Source organism: Vulpes vulpes, chromosome 2 (genome assembly GCF_048418805.1).
Source record: "Vulpes vulpes isolate BD-2025 chromosome 2, VulVul3, whole genome shotgun sequence".
NCBI classification, from domain to species: Eukaryota; Metazoa; Chordata; class Mammalia; order Carnivora; family Canidae; genus Vulpes; species Vulpes vulpes.
In genome coordinates, this window is record NC_132781.1 from 135,191,802 (window position 1) to 135,206,765 (window position 14,964).

At 37.3% G+C, this 14,964-nt stretch overlaps 1 protein-coding gene across 1 annotated transcript in view; it reads right to left on the reverse strand.

Annotated features, from left to right (window-relative positions):
- Positions 1-14,964, reverse strand: part of SGTB (small glutamine rich tetratricopeptide repeat co-chaperone beta) — a 45,277-nt gene that overhangs the window by 10,117 nt on the left and 20,196 nt on the right. The window contains exons 5-6 of the mRNA XM_072750060.1: positions 14,383-14,482; positions 2,802-2,906 (exon numbers count right to left, since the gene is read on the reverse strand). Coding sequence (XP_072606161.1) covers positions 2,802-2,906; positions 14,383-14,482 — 205 coding nt within the window. The remainder of the gene's footprint in view (positions 1-2,801; positions 2,907-14,382; positions 14,483-14,964) is intronic.

The window sequence follows — 14,964 nt, forward strand, 5'->3', positions numbered from 1 at the left end:
CTAGGGTTAGAAGCAAGATAGCATTCAATGCTTGAATTCAAGATATAACTGAAATCAGAATGGACAGGACTTGCTGATAGATTAATCCTGTCAGGCATAATAAGAATGAAGGATAACTACTAGGCTTTTGACTTTCTGGCACTAGTAGGTAAATGAGGTACCATTTATTGAGATGGAAAAGATTTAAGAAAGTAACAAAAAGTTCTTTGGGGAGGTGCCTGGGTGGCTCAGTTGGTTAAGCGTCTGCCTTTGGCTCAGGTCATGAGCCTGGGACCCTGGGATTGAGCCCATGTCAGGCTCCCCGCTCTGTGGGGAGTCTGCTTCTCTCTCTCTCCCTCTGCCTGCCACTCTCCCTGCTTGTACGCCCGCTCTGTCAAATAAATAAATAAAATCTTTAAAAAAAAAAAAAGTTCTTTGGGGAACATGTTAAGCTTTAAGTGCCTGTCACACATATAAGTGGAAATGAAAAGTAGTTGAATATATGAGTATGGAGTTCAGACATTATTTAAGATCTATATCATTATAAATAGTTGAGTCTTGTTAACAACAGTAGTTATATTCTATAAAGGCACCACAAACAATAAATTAGCAAATAATGAACAATTGCTCCCAGAGGAAATATAGAATTGGGATCCTGTGAGCCTTTAGTCACAACATTTCTTTTCTTTTTTGAAAAAAAATTTTTTTAATTATTTGAGAGAGAGAGAGAGAGAGAGAGGAGATCACAAGCAGGGGGGATGTACGGAGGGAAAAGCAGGCTCCCCGCTGAGCAGACAGCCTGATGTGGGGACTCAATCCCAAGACCCTGGGATCATGACCTGAGCCAAAGGCAGAGGCTTAACTGACCGAGCCACCGAGGCACCCAGGTCACAGCATTTTCATCAACAAATCAAAACATACTCTTATATTATGTGTGTTTCCGTTTAAAGAAACCTTATTACTGATTCATTAGCACTGAACCAACACTCAACAGCACTAACTCATTTCTGATCAAACATTACCTGTATTTTCTTCATAAGACACATTGTAGCCTCCTTGTGATTAGGAACAGGACACAACACTTCAGCCGACATTTGGGCTCCAGTGTAAACAGGGAAATCAACCACAAAAGACACAAAAATGCAAAAAACCAATACAGCTCTACACAGACTGCAAAGGACACTTGTTTACAGTATGAGAGCTAAAACAAAAAGGCAGACCTCTGCTGACAACTGACTCAAATTTTTCACCCTTCTGTGAATGACCACAAAAAGCAAGTGAGTATTGATTTGGGGGTTACAAAAAAATGCCAGCATGTAGGCAAATTCCTAAGTACAGAATCCATAAATAATGAGTACTGATTGTAGATGGAATTTAAAAGCACGGGACTGGATGGAATCAGAAGAGAGAGCAGAAAAATGGCAGCGGCAGCAGAGGAGAGAGCCCTGAAGTACCTCAGTACTTAGAGGTGGGAGAGAAGGAAGAACCAGCTGGGCAGACTGGGAAAGAGCATCCTGCAAAGTAGAAGGAAAAGCAGGAAGTGTGATATCGCAGAAGCAGAGAGGACGAAGTACTTAACAAAGAAGTTAATCATGCAGGGGAGACCAGGTGGCTCAGTTAGAAAAGCATGCAACTCCTGATCTCGGGGTCATGAGTTCAGGCCCCATGGTGGGTATAGAGACTACTGAAATAAATAAATAACCTTTATTATTTTTAAAAATTTTTTTAAAGATCTTATTTATTTATTCACTAGACACACAGAGACAGAGGCAGAGACACAGGCAGAAGGAGAAGCAGGCTCCATGTGGAGAGCTTGATGTGGGACTCAATCATGAGACCCCGGGATCACACCCTGAAGCCACCCAGGGATCCCCAATAAATAAACTTTAAAAGAAAGTAAAGTTAATCATGCCAAATACTAAAACACGGGGCAGGGTAAAGATACAGACATGAACACCGGCCCTGGCAAAATACTGACAACTTGAGACCCCGAACAGGGCTGTCTGTGGAGTGACAGAGACAAAGCCCCTATCAGAGTGAGGGGAGAGCAAATGAGACATGAGAGAGATGCGACCGCAGACACAAGCAGCCATGGGAGCAAATCAGAGAAAGAAGAGCTGGGAAAAGGACAGTTCCAGTAGGTGATTTTCTAGGACCTTTGTGCATGCAGTCAGTGTCACTGTTAGAGACAGGAAAGCTAGGGTTGCAGAAGATACAGGAGAGGATTCTAAGCATAAAGCATAAAGACCTGGAGAAGGTACAAAAGGAGAGCTGTAAGGCGTGAGTGAAGGCCAGTCTTAGATAAGAACACTTCCATTTGAGCAGGGACAAAAGGCAATCTGTGAGGATACAAATGCAGGTGGATTGGTGGATTCAGAAGCAGGAAGAGGAGTTACTTTTCTTCTAAATGCATCCATTTTCTTAATTAAGTGCAAGGCAATTGCGTGAGCTGAGAGTCGCCATGGAGCGTGTGGTGGAAATTTGAAGAGAAGAAGAGAAGGTAGGAAGCCCAACTCAGAGAGGTAAGGTGAACGTAGAAGGAAATACAGTAGGACTGTCTGCCAAAATATTGAATGCTCATTTGAGATTTGTGGGCTTGAACATAAAGTGAGTCTACTCTTCTGTATGATTTTCTCCAACAACCAACCATTCATCATACAAGTGGGTCATCTCTATTCCAGGTCACAGAAGTTGCAATCATTTCCTCTTTCAATGGTAGATTGATCTTCTTTGCAATGTTTAAGCAGGAAATGGAAAACCAAGCCATTAATAGCAAATCTGATACTCCTTGGTACTACTTTGAACATTTTGCCAAAACTTACCCCATTCTCCCATAGGCCTTGCTGTACTTTGAATCAATTGCTATGGCTTTCTCACAATCCTTTATTGCATCTGTGTAGTGACCTAATTTACTCTGAGCAGCAGCCCTAAGAGAAAAAGAAGAGATTTTTATTATAAGCAGCCCTCAAGGCACTCGTTTAGATCATCAGGTACTAATAAAACCTCATGTTCTTTGTCCCAAGTTGTACATCACTCCCAGTAAATATCTAAATCAAACTAAGATAATTCTAAAATCAAACAAAAAGGTAATTCAAAGGCAAAATTGAGAGAAAATATGCAGGCTACCTTTCACTGTTTGCTAGAAAAATGACAAATAAGCAAATCATACAACTACATACTTACAATCTACATACAATACAATCTACATACTTACTGCTTTTCTAATTTGCCCAAACAAAAAACTGAAAGCATCAGGACGTGTGGAATTGTTAGGGAAGCATGCAGACTGATGACTGCGTAGTGTTATGCTGTTAAATGATCATTTGTTAGTAAGGTTAAGATCATCATCTGGCAAGTCTAAGATGGAAATTTAACCTACCGGTGCACCTAAATCTGGCTGCAAATGAAGGAGAGCAATGCATTCCATCCACTTAGCAAAAGACTCTTAGAGCGATTAAGGACTATTGAATCCCTTCCAGTTATTTCAGGAGAGTTCTGTTAGAGGTAACTGGAAGGGCATAATGAAGCTACTTTCTATTTCTCCACTTGGTTCTGACAGCAGACAGCCCTGTGTTGCTGCTGTTATGCTCACTTCAGTCCTCAGGGCCATACTAACCAAGCAGATGACTGACAAGCAAGCTCTTCAAACTAAACATTCCATTGTGTCTCCTGCCCTCCATCCCACTCCTACTACTGTCCCATTCATTCTTCTCCATACTAAATATTTCTACTTATTCGTTCAATGAATACATCTATTGAGGTCTAGCTAATGCCCAGACACTTTTCTAGTCATAATGGATAGAGCAGTAATCAAAATAGTATTCCTGGCCTCAACAGTGCTTAGGTTCCTGGCAGGGGCAAGAGGGTGGCTGGCAGACTATAAAGTAAAGGTGGTGATCAGCCCAGTTTTTTTTGCCAATTTTTCTTCATATAGCATGACTGAGACCCTTTCTTTCCAAATTAAGATTATAAAATTAAAAAAATAAACAAACATACAGTCTCCTTTTTTCCAGTGGAAAAAAAATTTAAGTGTGAAAGTACAGAATTCAACAAACCTAATTTGGTAGTACCTAAGAAAAGGAGGGTTTATTTGACCGTTCAATATGCACCAACAAGCATGAGAAGGATGGCCATTAAAAATAACCATTAAAAAAAAAACCATAAAAAAAAAGACCACTAAAAGAAGAGATATAGTATGTATTACTTCCAAATATTTTTTTTAAAAAAGGGTAGGGAAGGAAGAGGAAGCCAAATAATATCAAGAGCAGAAAAAACAATTCAAACATAAAAGCAACTACAAAGTAACCTAGATAAAAACCAGTTTCTCAAATTGTATACACATCACCTAAAACATAAGCACACACAGGTTAAAGAAAGGGACAGAAAAAAGACAATCAAGCAAACTGAAAACCAGGCAAAAAAAAGCTTATGTAGAAAACACTAATATCAGACACGAAGCAAAAGCATTGTTAAGGATAAAAAGAGCCATTATTACTGATCATCCTGTTAGTTTAATTTTATGGAAAACATCTACATGGTACAGAAATCAAACATATGAAAAATCTCACTCTCACAAAGGATGCGTAGGCTTGGGGTAGAGGGGATAAAAATAGGAATAAGACTTCAAAAGGATGAAAAAGCAAACCCTCAAACAAAGTAAAACAGAAACAAAGGATGCTGGCTGTATATCAAAAAGAATTCAAGTAACTTTCAAGTAGTATTCTGAATATATATATCTTTAATGAGATGGAGTCTAAGGAGAAGAGAAATTGCAAAGAAATTGTGAAATTTACTTAGCAGGCTTGCTCGTGGTGTAATAATGGCATTATACTATCAATTGAAAGGTAGAGCTAATAAGTAAACGTACTGGTTGTGTTGGAAAGCAGGGTTTTCACTCTGAAAGAAAAGAAATCCACATAAAATGGGGAAAGGTGAGGGAGATGTCTGTGACAATGGAATGCAAATTGAAAGTATCTGCACATTTTTCAAAAAATTGTATTTTCTAGCTCTGTTCACCAAAGAAGCAGTAACAACACTACTTCAATAGCAATGATCATATCTTGCAACCAGATCTTGGTTTCTAAATACTATTCTCCACTAACAGGAACAGGGGCTACTTGTAGAAAAAGCTAAGCTCAGGTGTAGAGCAAGGAATGTACAAGGCAAATATGGAATACTTTGTTGTCTGAGAAAGCAAGAAAATGTTCAAAACCAGAGTTATATAAAAGGACACACAGCCAGTTTATAGGGGCTCCCACTAGCCAAATATGGGATAATTTCAGTGGCAAAATAATAATTATGGCAATTTTTATAACATATTAGTGATTTTAAAAATTCATGAGTCCAGGGATCCCTGGGTGGCGCAGCGGTTTGGCGCCTGCCTTTGGCCCAGGGCGCGATCCTGGAGACCCGGGATCGAGTCCCACGTCGGGCTCCCGGTGTATGGGGCCTGCTTCTCCCTCTGCCTGTGTCTCTGCCTCTCTTTCTCTCTCTGTATGACTATCATAAATAAATTTTAAAAAAAAATTATTAAAAAAAAAAAATTCATGAGTCCATAATGATACTCAAAAAATTTGGGGTGGGGAAGGAGGAGGAAAGTGGAAAAGAGGGGAGTGGGAAAAAAACTCTTCTTTACAGAAATATGTGAGGAAATACAGACAAAATAAATGTAAAAATTAGAAAATCATCATTTTGTAACCATCAGTGTTTTAATGATTCAAGGAAAGATTATTAACAGATGGTAAAACATTGAGTAAAAAGATTGCTGGGAACAGGATATTCACATGATGTCACCCTACAGATAATTTTTAATTACAAAAGGAATAATAGAGATGCTAGTTACCACCCTAAGATATCAAACTTAGAATCACCATTAATGGACGGTTTGAAATTATATGCTTCCTACTATAATGCAATAAATGGCACACATAATTATTTATGTGGGCCTCATACCACACTTTAACTTAAAATTAATCATGAGGAAGCAATCACACAAATCCAGATTACGGCACCTGCTATAAAATCACTGGTCTGAACTCTTCAAAAATGTCTACGTCATTAAAAAATAATAATAATTTAAAAACCAGTAGTATTTTCTAGATTAAAAGAGACGTAACATATCAAAATACAGTATCAAATGTAACATACCAAAATATATTTTTTTTTACATATATATTTTATACATATATATAAAACATGCTGTCATGTTACTGCTTCACTATTAGAAGTCTTCGAGTAGAGGCAATTCTCCCTTCTAAAACTCATTGTATCAGGGATCCCTGGGTGGCTCAGCAGTTTAGTGCCTGCCTTCGGCCCAGGGTGTGATCCTGGAGTCCCGGGATCAAGTCCCAGCGTTGAGTCCTGCATCAGGCCCCCCACAGGGAGCCTGCTTCTCCCTCTACCAGTGTCTCTGCCTCTCTCTGTTTCTCATGAATAAATAAAATCTTAAAAAAAAAAAAAATATCCTATGGGGAAAAAAAAAACCCTCACTGTATCAATTCAACTCAAACTTTTGTTGAAAACAAATAATATACTAAGCCCTAAAATCCATAACAAATACACAGAGATGAAGAAGATATATTGTCTTCCCTCCAATCTTTCACTAATAGAAACAAACACATGTAAATAAATAAGTAAATAGTATGGTAAGTGCCACAATGGAATCAAAAGAAGTATCGACAAAGCGTCAAAGATACAGGCCACATGAGAAAACTGCAGTTAACCCTCTGCAGCACTGTCTAATAGAACTTTCTGCGATAAAGAAAGTCCTATCCAACACAGCAGCCCCTTGCCCACACATGATTAAAGAGCACTTGAAATATGCTAGTGTGACTGAGGAATTGAATTTTTTATTTTAAGTTTAACTTAACATTTGTCCAGCCACAGGTAGCTAGGAGCTACCATACTGGACAGCATCACTCCATTGAACATGGTGGGCAAGGGTGCAAGAGCATGGACAGGAGGTTGGGAAGAGGAAAAATTAAGAAACTCTTTCCAAAAGCAACAACTAGGGATGCCTGCATGACTCAGTGGTTGAGCATCTGCCTTTGGCTCAGGGTGTGATCCCGGGTCCCGGGATCGAGTCCCGCAGTGGGCTCCTCACATGGAGCGTGCTTCTCCCTCTGCCTGTGTCTCTGCCTCTCTGTCTCTCATGAATAAATAAAATATTAAAAACAAAACAAAACAAAAGCAACACCTAGCGAGGTGTTGAAGGATGGCTGGCAGATGACCAGTTAAGTAAGGAAGGAAGCATTCTAGGCAGAGCACATAAAAGCACGAAGGGATGTCTCAATGCAGTACTTTTAAGAAGTCAGCAAATTTCACATTCCATGTGCACAGAGTAGAGAGAAGAATAGCTAGGTAGGAAGAACAGTGAAAATAATGGAATTTTTAAAAAGAAAATGCCTATATTCTAAGAGATCTTAAGCATCATGCATGCTGAGGAATTTACATTTGATAAGGTAGGCATTTGGGTCTGGCAAACAGAAAGAGTTAGATGATTCATTTCACATTTTTAAAAGACCATTTTTGTCAGAAGACTGGAGAGGGGGGGCACAAGTCGACCCTAGAAGCCAAATGAAGTCACTACAGCTCTAGTTTAGCAACATTTAAGAACCTGGACTAAGGGAGCAGTGATGGTCATGGAGGCAGGAGCAAAGGAGCTCAGGGGAGGTAGAGAGAAAAGGTAAACTGAGCGGAAGACATGCTGATCTCTCACTTCAGACACTAAGAAGAAGACAGGGAATAAGGCCGGGAGAATCAGACGCAGAAACAAGGGTGGGCAGATGGGAAGAGGATCCCTATGTTTCCATCCTGATAGCTTTAGCTTTACACACCACAAACTACAAGCTAGGATCTTTCAAAAGAGGACAAGGACAGGGAACTGAACCTCTGAGGCCAGGAAAGGGAAGAAAAGTTGGGCTATACTCAAATCTGTGAGATGAAGCCAGACATGCCAGTGTCTGAACTGAATATCAATGGCCTGCTCTCTCTGCCCCTGCTGTCTGGTTATCAGGGCATGACTAATGAAATTCCAACAGAACAATACAGTCAGAGTCACCATGTTTTCGGACATCCTTGCCTTCTTTACCTTGTTTAGAGCAAGAGTAGGAATATAACTTGGTTCTATTTTTATAGAAAATAAGGCAGATAGAAAAATCACAGGTAACTTATTTCTCCCATACTGTATGTCATACGTAACTTACGGCAAAAACCTATTTTTACATGTAGGAATTACACTGTTTTTGAAAGAAGCAAATATTCAAAGCCTAGAACTATGCTAGGTATTAAATATATATATATATTTTTTAAGATTTTATTTATTTGTTCATTAGAGACAGAGAAAAAGAGAGAGAGAGAGAGGTGGAGACACAGGCAGAGGGAGATGCAGGCTCCCTGCAGGGGAACCCGATGTGGGACTCGATCCTGGGACCCAGAGATCACAACCTGAGCCAAAGGCAGATGCTCAACAGCTGAGTCCCTCAGGTGTCCCACCTAACTGTGCCTTTTATACTATGTTCTCCAACCTATATGCCCTTCCCTATTCTCCACCTATGTTCCACCTGTCCATCAAATCTAGCTCCATCTTCAATTCCCCATCACCTGAGAGGCCACTGCACAAATTCTCTCCATCATGCTCCATCTCTCTCTCCTGTACACCTTTAATTCCCTTCATTGTCTCAGTCCTTCAACCACCTACCCACCCCAGAAATATGAGACAGTTACGGGTAATGTGCTGAACAACAAGGTTGTACACAAGAAATAAGAATACTGTTTAGTGATAGAAGACACAGAAAGTTAGCCAGTTTACTGTAAAATATCATTTCACATTATAAAGTACTTGGAAATGTTTTAGACCTATACTCAGTCATTTGTTGTTTTATATACACAAGTGTTAAAGTGAATGTCGTCGCTTCAGCATCACTGGGAATTTCTCATAGTTCTTCTATAGTCCTCCATGCATCCAACAAAAATTGGCTGAAGTCCCGTGAGGCACAGTGCTAGGCATTATAAGGGATACAAAAAGATACAAGATCCCATCTCTGCCCTTCACCTGAAAAAATAAAACAAATGTGCAAATATAATAAGGCACAACATACGATAAATTGACATAAATGATATACATCGTGGTCAGTGCGTGCTAAGTATAGAAAAAAAGGAAAAATTTATTTTTGATTTTGATAAAAATCTTTGATAAAAGATTTTCAGGGAAGAACTAGGGTTTTCCTGGTACCTAAGTCAAACCTAAAGCGTCCCTAGGAATCTAAAAGGCTAAAACAGAAGATAAATACTAGAAAAGAAAGGCTTGATTAAGAAATGTGCCAAATAATTATTTTCTAACATATAAGAACAGCACTCCTATAAAAAGAAAACTATAGTTCATCCTAGCAAGTTTAATATATGAATATTTTGATTAGTAATAAAACTGAAAATGTGTATCAAAAGGAAGATTTAATCTACTATTCCAAGTTTCCAATTCTTGGCAGCCAGCTGGCTAAGAAAAATGCAGGGGTAGTTGGCAAGACTATAGGCTACTGAGATATTTATAACTGCTAGGGTCTAATAAAATTTTTCTGAACCTTTTTTCAATATTTGTATTAAATATACAAATAAAGTCTTCTAATTATTTAATATTAAATTGCTTGTTCTATTACTGAACTCCTCAGGAAAAAAAAAAGATACAATTTAAATGAAAAAGATAAGCATGATCATTGGTTTTGATTTAACAATAATTAAATGAAAAGCAAGCACAGGTATTGCCAAGAATCTCTTTTAATCCAGTACTTGTAAACATACGACGACGATTCATGAACCCTAATCTCATTTGAAATAAATGATTTACTTAAGTTCCAATTTACCATAGTCATAGTTAAACTGTATGGCTTACTGTGGTCTATTAACAAGCAATTTTCTGATAACACCTATATCTGGCCATAACATTTTGTGACACTATTAAATGTTTTTGTTTCAAATGTTTCATAAGCTAAATTAAAACATTATATAGTCATCTGATGACAGAGAATAAAATATACAGCTTGCAGAATTCATTTTCCAACAATTATTTGGATTTTTAATTTTCCTGGGGTAGATTTTTAGAACACATCAGTAAAAGGATTTTTTGGTAAAAAAAAATAGATTTCTAGGATGGACAGCTAGCTTCCTTATGGATCCAACTCTTCCACAAATAATGATAAATTCTGGACAAAATACAAAACAAAAAGCAGCCAGTTGGCCATAAACAGGAAAAGCAGCCCAGGTGGCCATAAATAGGAAAATGGCTTAGCGAACTGTGGTATATTCAAACAAAAGTATGAGTGAGCAATTATTTTTTTTTTAATTTTTCTTTTTAATTTTATTTATTTATGATAGGCACACAGTGAGAGAGAGAGAAGCAGAGACATAGGCAGAGGGAGAAGCAGGCTCCATGCACCGGGAGCCCAACGTGGGATTCGATCCCGGGTCTCCAGGATCGCGCCCCGGGCCAAAGGCAGGCGCCAAACCGCTGCGCCACCCAGGGATCCCATGAGTGAGCAATTAAAAGCAAGAACCACTGAGATAAGCAACAACAGGGTGAATCTCGCAACCATTAACCTGAGCAAAAACAGTCTCTCACAAAAAAATACATATGGTATGATTCCTTTTATGCGGAATCACAAAAAACAAATCTAATCTATAGTAGGGAAATAAAACAGTGGTTGCCCCTGGTGTTTTAGGCAACTGACGCTGAAGGGGCATGCAGAATTTTCAGTATCTTGGTGGGGGGGTTGGGAGTTACACAAGTGTATGTATGCATTTGTCAAAATTATGGCAAAGTACAGTTGAGATTTGTGTACTTTATTACTTGCAAGCTGTACCTCAAAAGAAAAAAATGCAAAATATTGAACTAGATTAATGACACGCATGATAAGTAGTTAGGGGGAAAGTGTACAGGTGGCTGCAATTTACCTTGAAATGCAAAAATAAGATAGACTAACAAACAAAGGGGTTCAAATGGATGAAACATGTGACATAGTAAATATACTAAAACATTAAAGGCAAAATCTTGATGTGGATGATTATAAGAGTATTTACTGTAAACTTCTTTTCGACTTCAAAATTTTTCATAAAAATGTAAAAGACCTCTCTGCCAAAAGAAGATAAATGACACTGGATTAATTCAGAACAATTCCCATCTAACGTCATTTCCTGTTTTAGTTTAACAGGCTTGCTACCAGACTGGCAAATCAGAGAAAGACAAATGGCAAAATATTTGGACCCTGATAAATTTGGATCTCTCTTCATGTTCTGGTCAAAGTAAAAAAAAAAAAAAAAAAAACCCACACCAGATTGCATAAATGACATTAAATATAACAGAATTAATGATATAATATTTAGTTAATACAATATTTAAATAATAATTTTATCATTGTAACATACAATTATGCAATATTATACAATAATAATATTGTTGTGTGCAACACTTAGGAGACCGCTTCCTAGCACTGTTTATGTATTAACTATTTAATCTCTACAGCAGTCCTCTAGGGTAAATTCTATTATCCACATTTTACTAATGGGGAAACTAAGGCATACATATGTTAGGTAACTTGCTCAAGGTCACATACCTAGTAAACGCCACAACCAGAAATTATAATTCAAAGACTCTGAGTCAGAACCCTTGCTCTTAACCACTTCCCTATGATTGCTCTCTTAGTTGACATCATAACTGACATAATATATGCTTAAATTTGTAGATGACATGAAACTAGGAGCAAAAGCAAATACGTTACTTTACCAATTATCCAAAAAGATTAAGGGTCATACACATAAAAGACTGTGACAAGATAAAATTCTGTGGGGATAAAATATAAGATCCCACATTTGAGTATAGACCACCAACTATACCTCCAGGGACAGCACTGGTAATGCAAGTGTTTTGCAAGAAGCTGTCAAATGAAAATATGATCGAAAGACAAAATAAGGAGAATGTGTGAAGAAGAGACACTTTAATAAGCCAAAAGCAAAACATGAAATTAATAAATAATTCTACAAAATGCTAACATAGAAGTATGTTATCTAGAGGTAGGTTAAATGAGAGCCTTATAAGACTGTTGTGGTCAGACCAATTCCAGAAACACTGTGTAAATTCCTGGGAACTACACATACAGGTAAACTGGAACAAGTTTAGAGCAACAGTGCAGAAAATAAAACTATTATCTGCAGTATAACTGAAGAAGCTGCAAAGATAATACGGAGAAAAGGACTCAAGTGAATTTGGTAGCAAGCTTCAAAATGTAAGGTACTATTATGAAAAACAAAGATCATAGTTGTTCTGTAATTGTCCTTAAGAGTAAAAATAAAAACTGCCAACTAAGATTAGCTACGAGGGTTTTGGGAAAACAAAATCAGTGTCAATACAAGGAAGGCTTTTTCAACAGATAGGACCACAGAAGAAAAGGTGGGGGAGAAGGGACTACCTTAGAAGGGTATGAATATAACAAGATAAGGATAACTCAGTGAAAGATTAGATCAAATTAACTTAAAGATATCTTCCAAATCTAAGAACTTACTATATAATAAAAGTTTTTTTTACATATTTCTTTCATAAAAAGTTTCAAATTGGTTAAAATAGCTATCATTCACCAAAACACACTTGCAGTAATAAAATTTAAATGTGAAGAAAAAATAAGAGAAGTTATTTGCCTAGTCTGCAAATGGGGAGAGGTTTAAGATTAAAAACACTGGAATGGACTTCAAAAGAAAGGAAAAATAAACTTGTCTACATCAATATTTACAACTATTACTTATGAAAAACATTAAAAGGCAAACAGTAAGCTGTGCAATTAGGACTAATGGATTATATCTTTAATATACAGCTATATTGTACAGAACAGTAGCCACAAGCAACATGTGGCCACTAAAATTCAAATTAATTTAAATTGATCTTCAATCAATAAAACACTAAAACTTTACTTTCTCAATTGTACTAGGCACATTTCAAGTGGTCAATTGCCACTTGGGCTAGTGGCTACTGTATTGAACAATGCAGACACAGAAGAGTTCCATTACTGCAGAAAGTACTACTGGAACTTTAATATTTAAAATAGATTAATTTAGTTCAGGGAATTCATTATATAGTTGATCGGAGAGCTGAGATGCCAAGTAGGGGGTTGTGCAGCAATCCAGAGATGAGGAACAACAGGAAGCCATCACCATCCCTAAGACAGAGGACAAAGTGCAGTCCAACACCCAACATCACCTAGCAAAAGCTGGGACCACAGCAGTTGTCTTGGGTGGAAGACAGAGACAAAGATGGGAAGCAGCCCCTGCTGGATAAACACCCTGTTGTAAAGAAGGGAAGAAATACCCCGACTTCTCTCCTCCTCTGCCCTCCAATCTCCTGCCAGCACCTCCTGTGGCTGAACCAAGACAAAACCCAAGTGACAAAGGAGCCTGGGGAAATGCAACCTATCAGGGTTAGGCTCTCTGTTAAAAAAGGGGAGGACAGGGATAATATATACCTGGCAAAATTACAAAAAGACAATTAAAAAAAAAAAAAAAAAACCCGAACGGCCAACATTTGAAAAATGTTCGACCTTGCCAGTAATTAAATATAAATTAGAAGAATTACTATTAAAATAAAAATATTAAATTAACAATAATAAATAAAAACTCAAGCACTTAGTACTGAAAAGAATATGGGAAAAACAGATATGCTCATACACACCTAGGGAAGGAAATCAACTTTCAAAGAAGTCTGAACAATTTTGCAATTAGCATCGACAGTATGTTAACCGTTTATATTGTTAAACCAAATGAAAGCAGGTCCAAGGATAAATCCAAAGTCCAGAAAATCTGAATTTCAGAAAATAATTTGAGAAACAAAGATGTTCCCTGCGGCTTCATCATATTGAAAAAAAAAAAAAAAAAAGAACAACCTCCAAGGTGGCCAGTAGGTCAGAAGTTATGTATGTAAAGTAAGGTACATTAAAAATAATAATACTAAAATAAGATAAATTAAGGTACATTTATCCACCTATTAAAAAATAGCGAGTGCCTTTTGCTAGCCACAGTGACTAAATTTAGAAATATAAAAAAGATCAGGAGGTAATAACAGACTAATTTGTATCCATTTAAATAATGTTTATGAAGAGTTTCAACAAAGTAAGGACATGTTTATGATATGCCTACTGAATAACAATGAATCTGAAATCGATTACACTCACATCAGACAAAATATGCCTAAAGGTTAGTGAGTAACAGTGATTAGCTCTAAGTGGTAATTTTATGAGGCTTTTATTTTCCTTCTTTATATTTTTCTGAACTTTCAAATGTTTCAAAATAAATTTTACAGTTCTCTTTCAGAGCTATTAATGCAAATTACAGTTTAAGAACTGTAAATCTGCCACAATAGTGCTAGGTTACCTGTTGCAATAATAAACCGCATTATTTGGATCCAGTTCTATTGCCTGTGTGTAACAATCCACGGCAGCAGCGTAATTTTCTTCTTTCATGTGGTTATTGCCTGAAACAATCAATATGTACAATAAGTACAATATAACAAAAAACAGAAAATCTGAAAGATAAATTTTACTCATAGAAACTACAATAATACGAAAGTCAGCCAGATGATTTTTCTTTTTTTTTCTAAGTAAACTCTAACCACAACGTGGGACTTGAACTCATGACCACAAGATCAAGAGCCACATATCCTACCAACTGAGCCAGCCAGGTGCCCCATCAACATGATTTTTTAGTGACCTCAGGGATAAATGTTCTATCATACTATACAATTGATATTCCTTTAGCCATGGTGTTTTTGAATGACTTTAACAATGCAAAGTCTTAAAACAATTAATGTTTGCATACCTTATAAAATACAGGCTACAAAATGTGAGTAAATGCAACAATTATGAAAATCTCGTGGCAAAATCTCTTTTCACCTTCTTTAACTTCATCTCTCTCCTTTCTTTTTAGAGCGGCCCACCCCATTCCAGATGCAACATC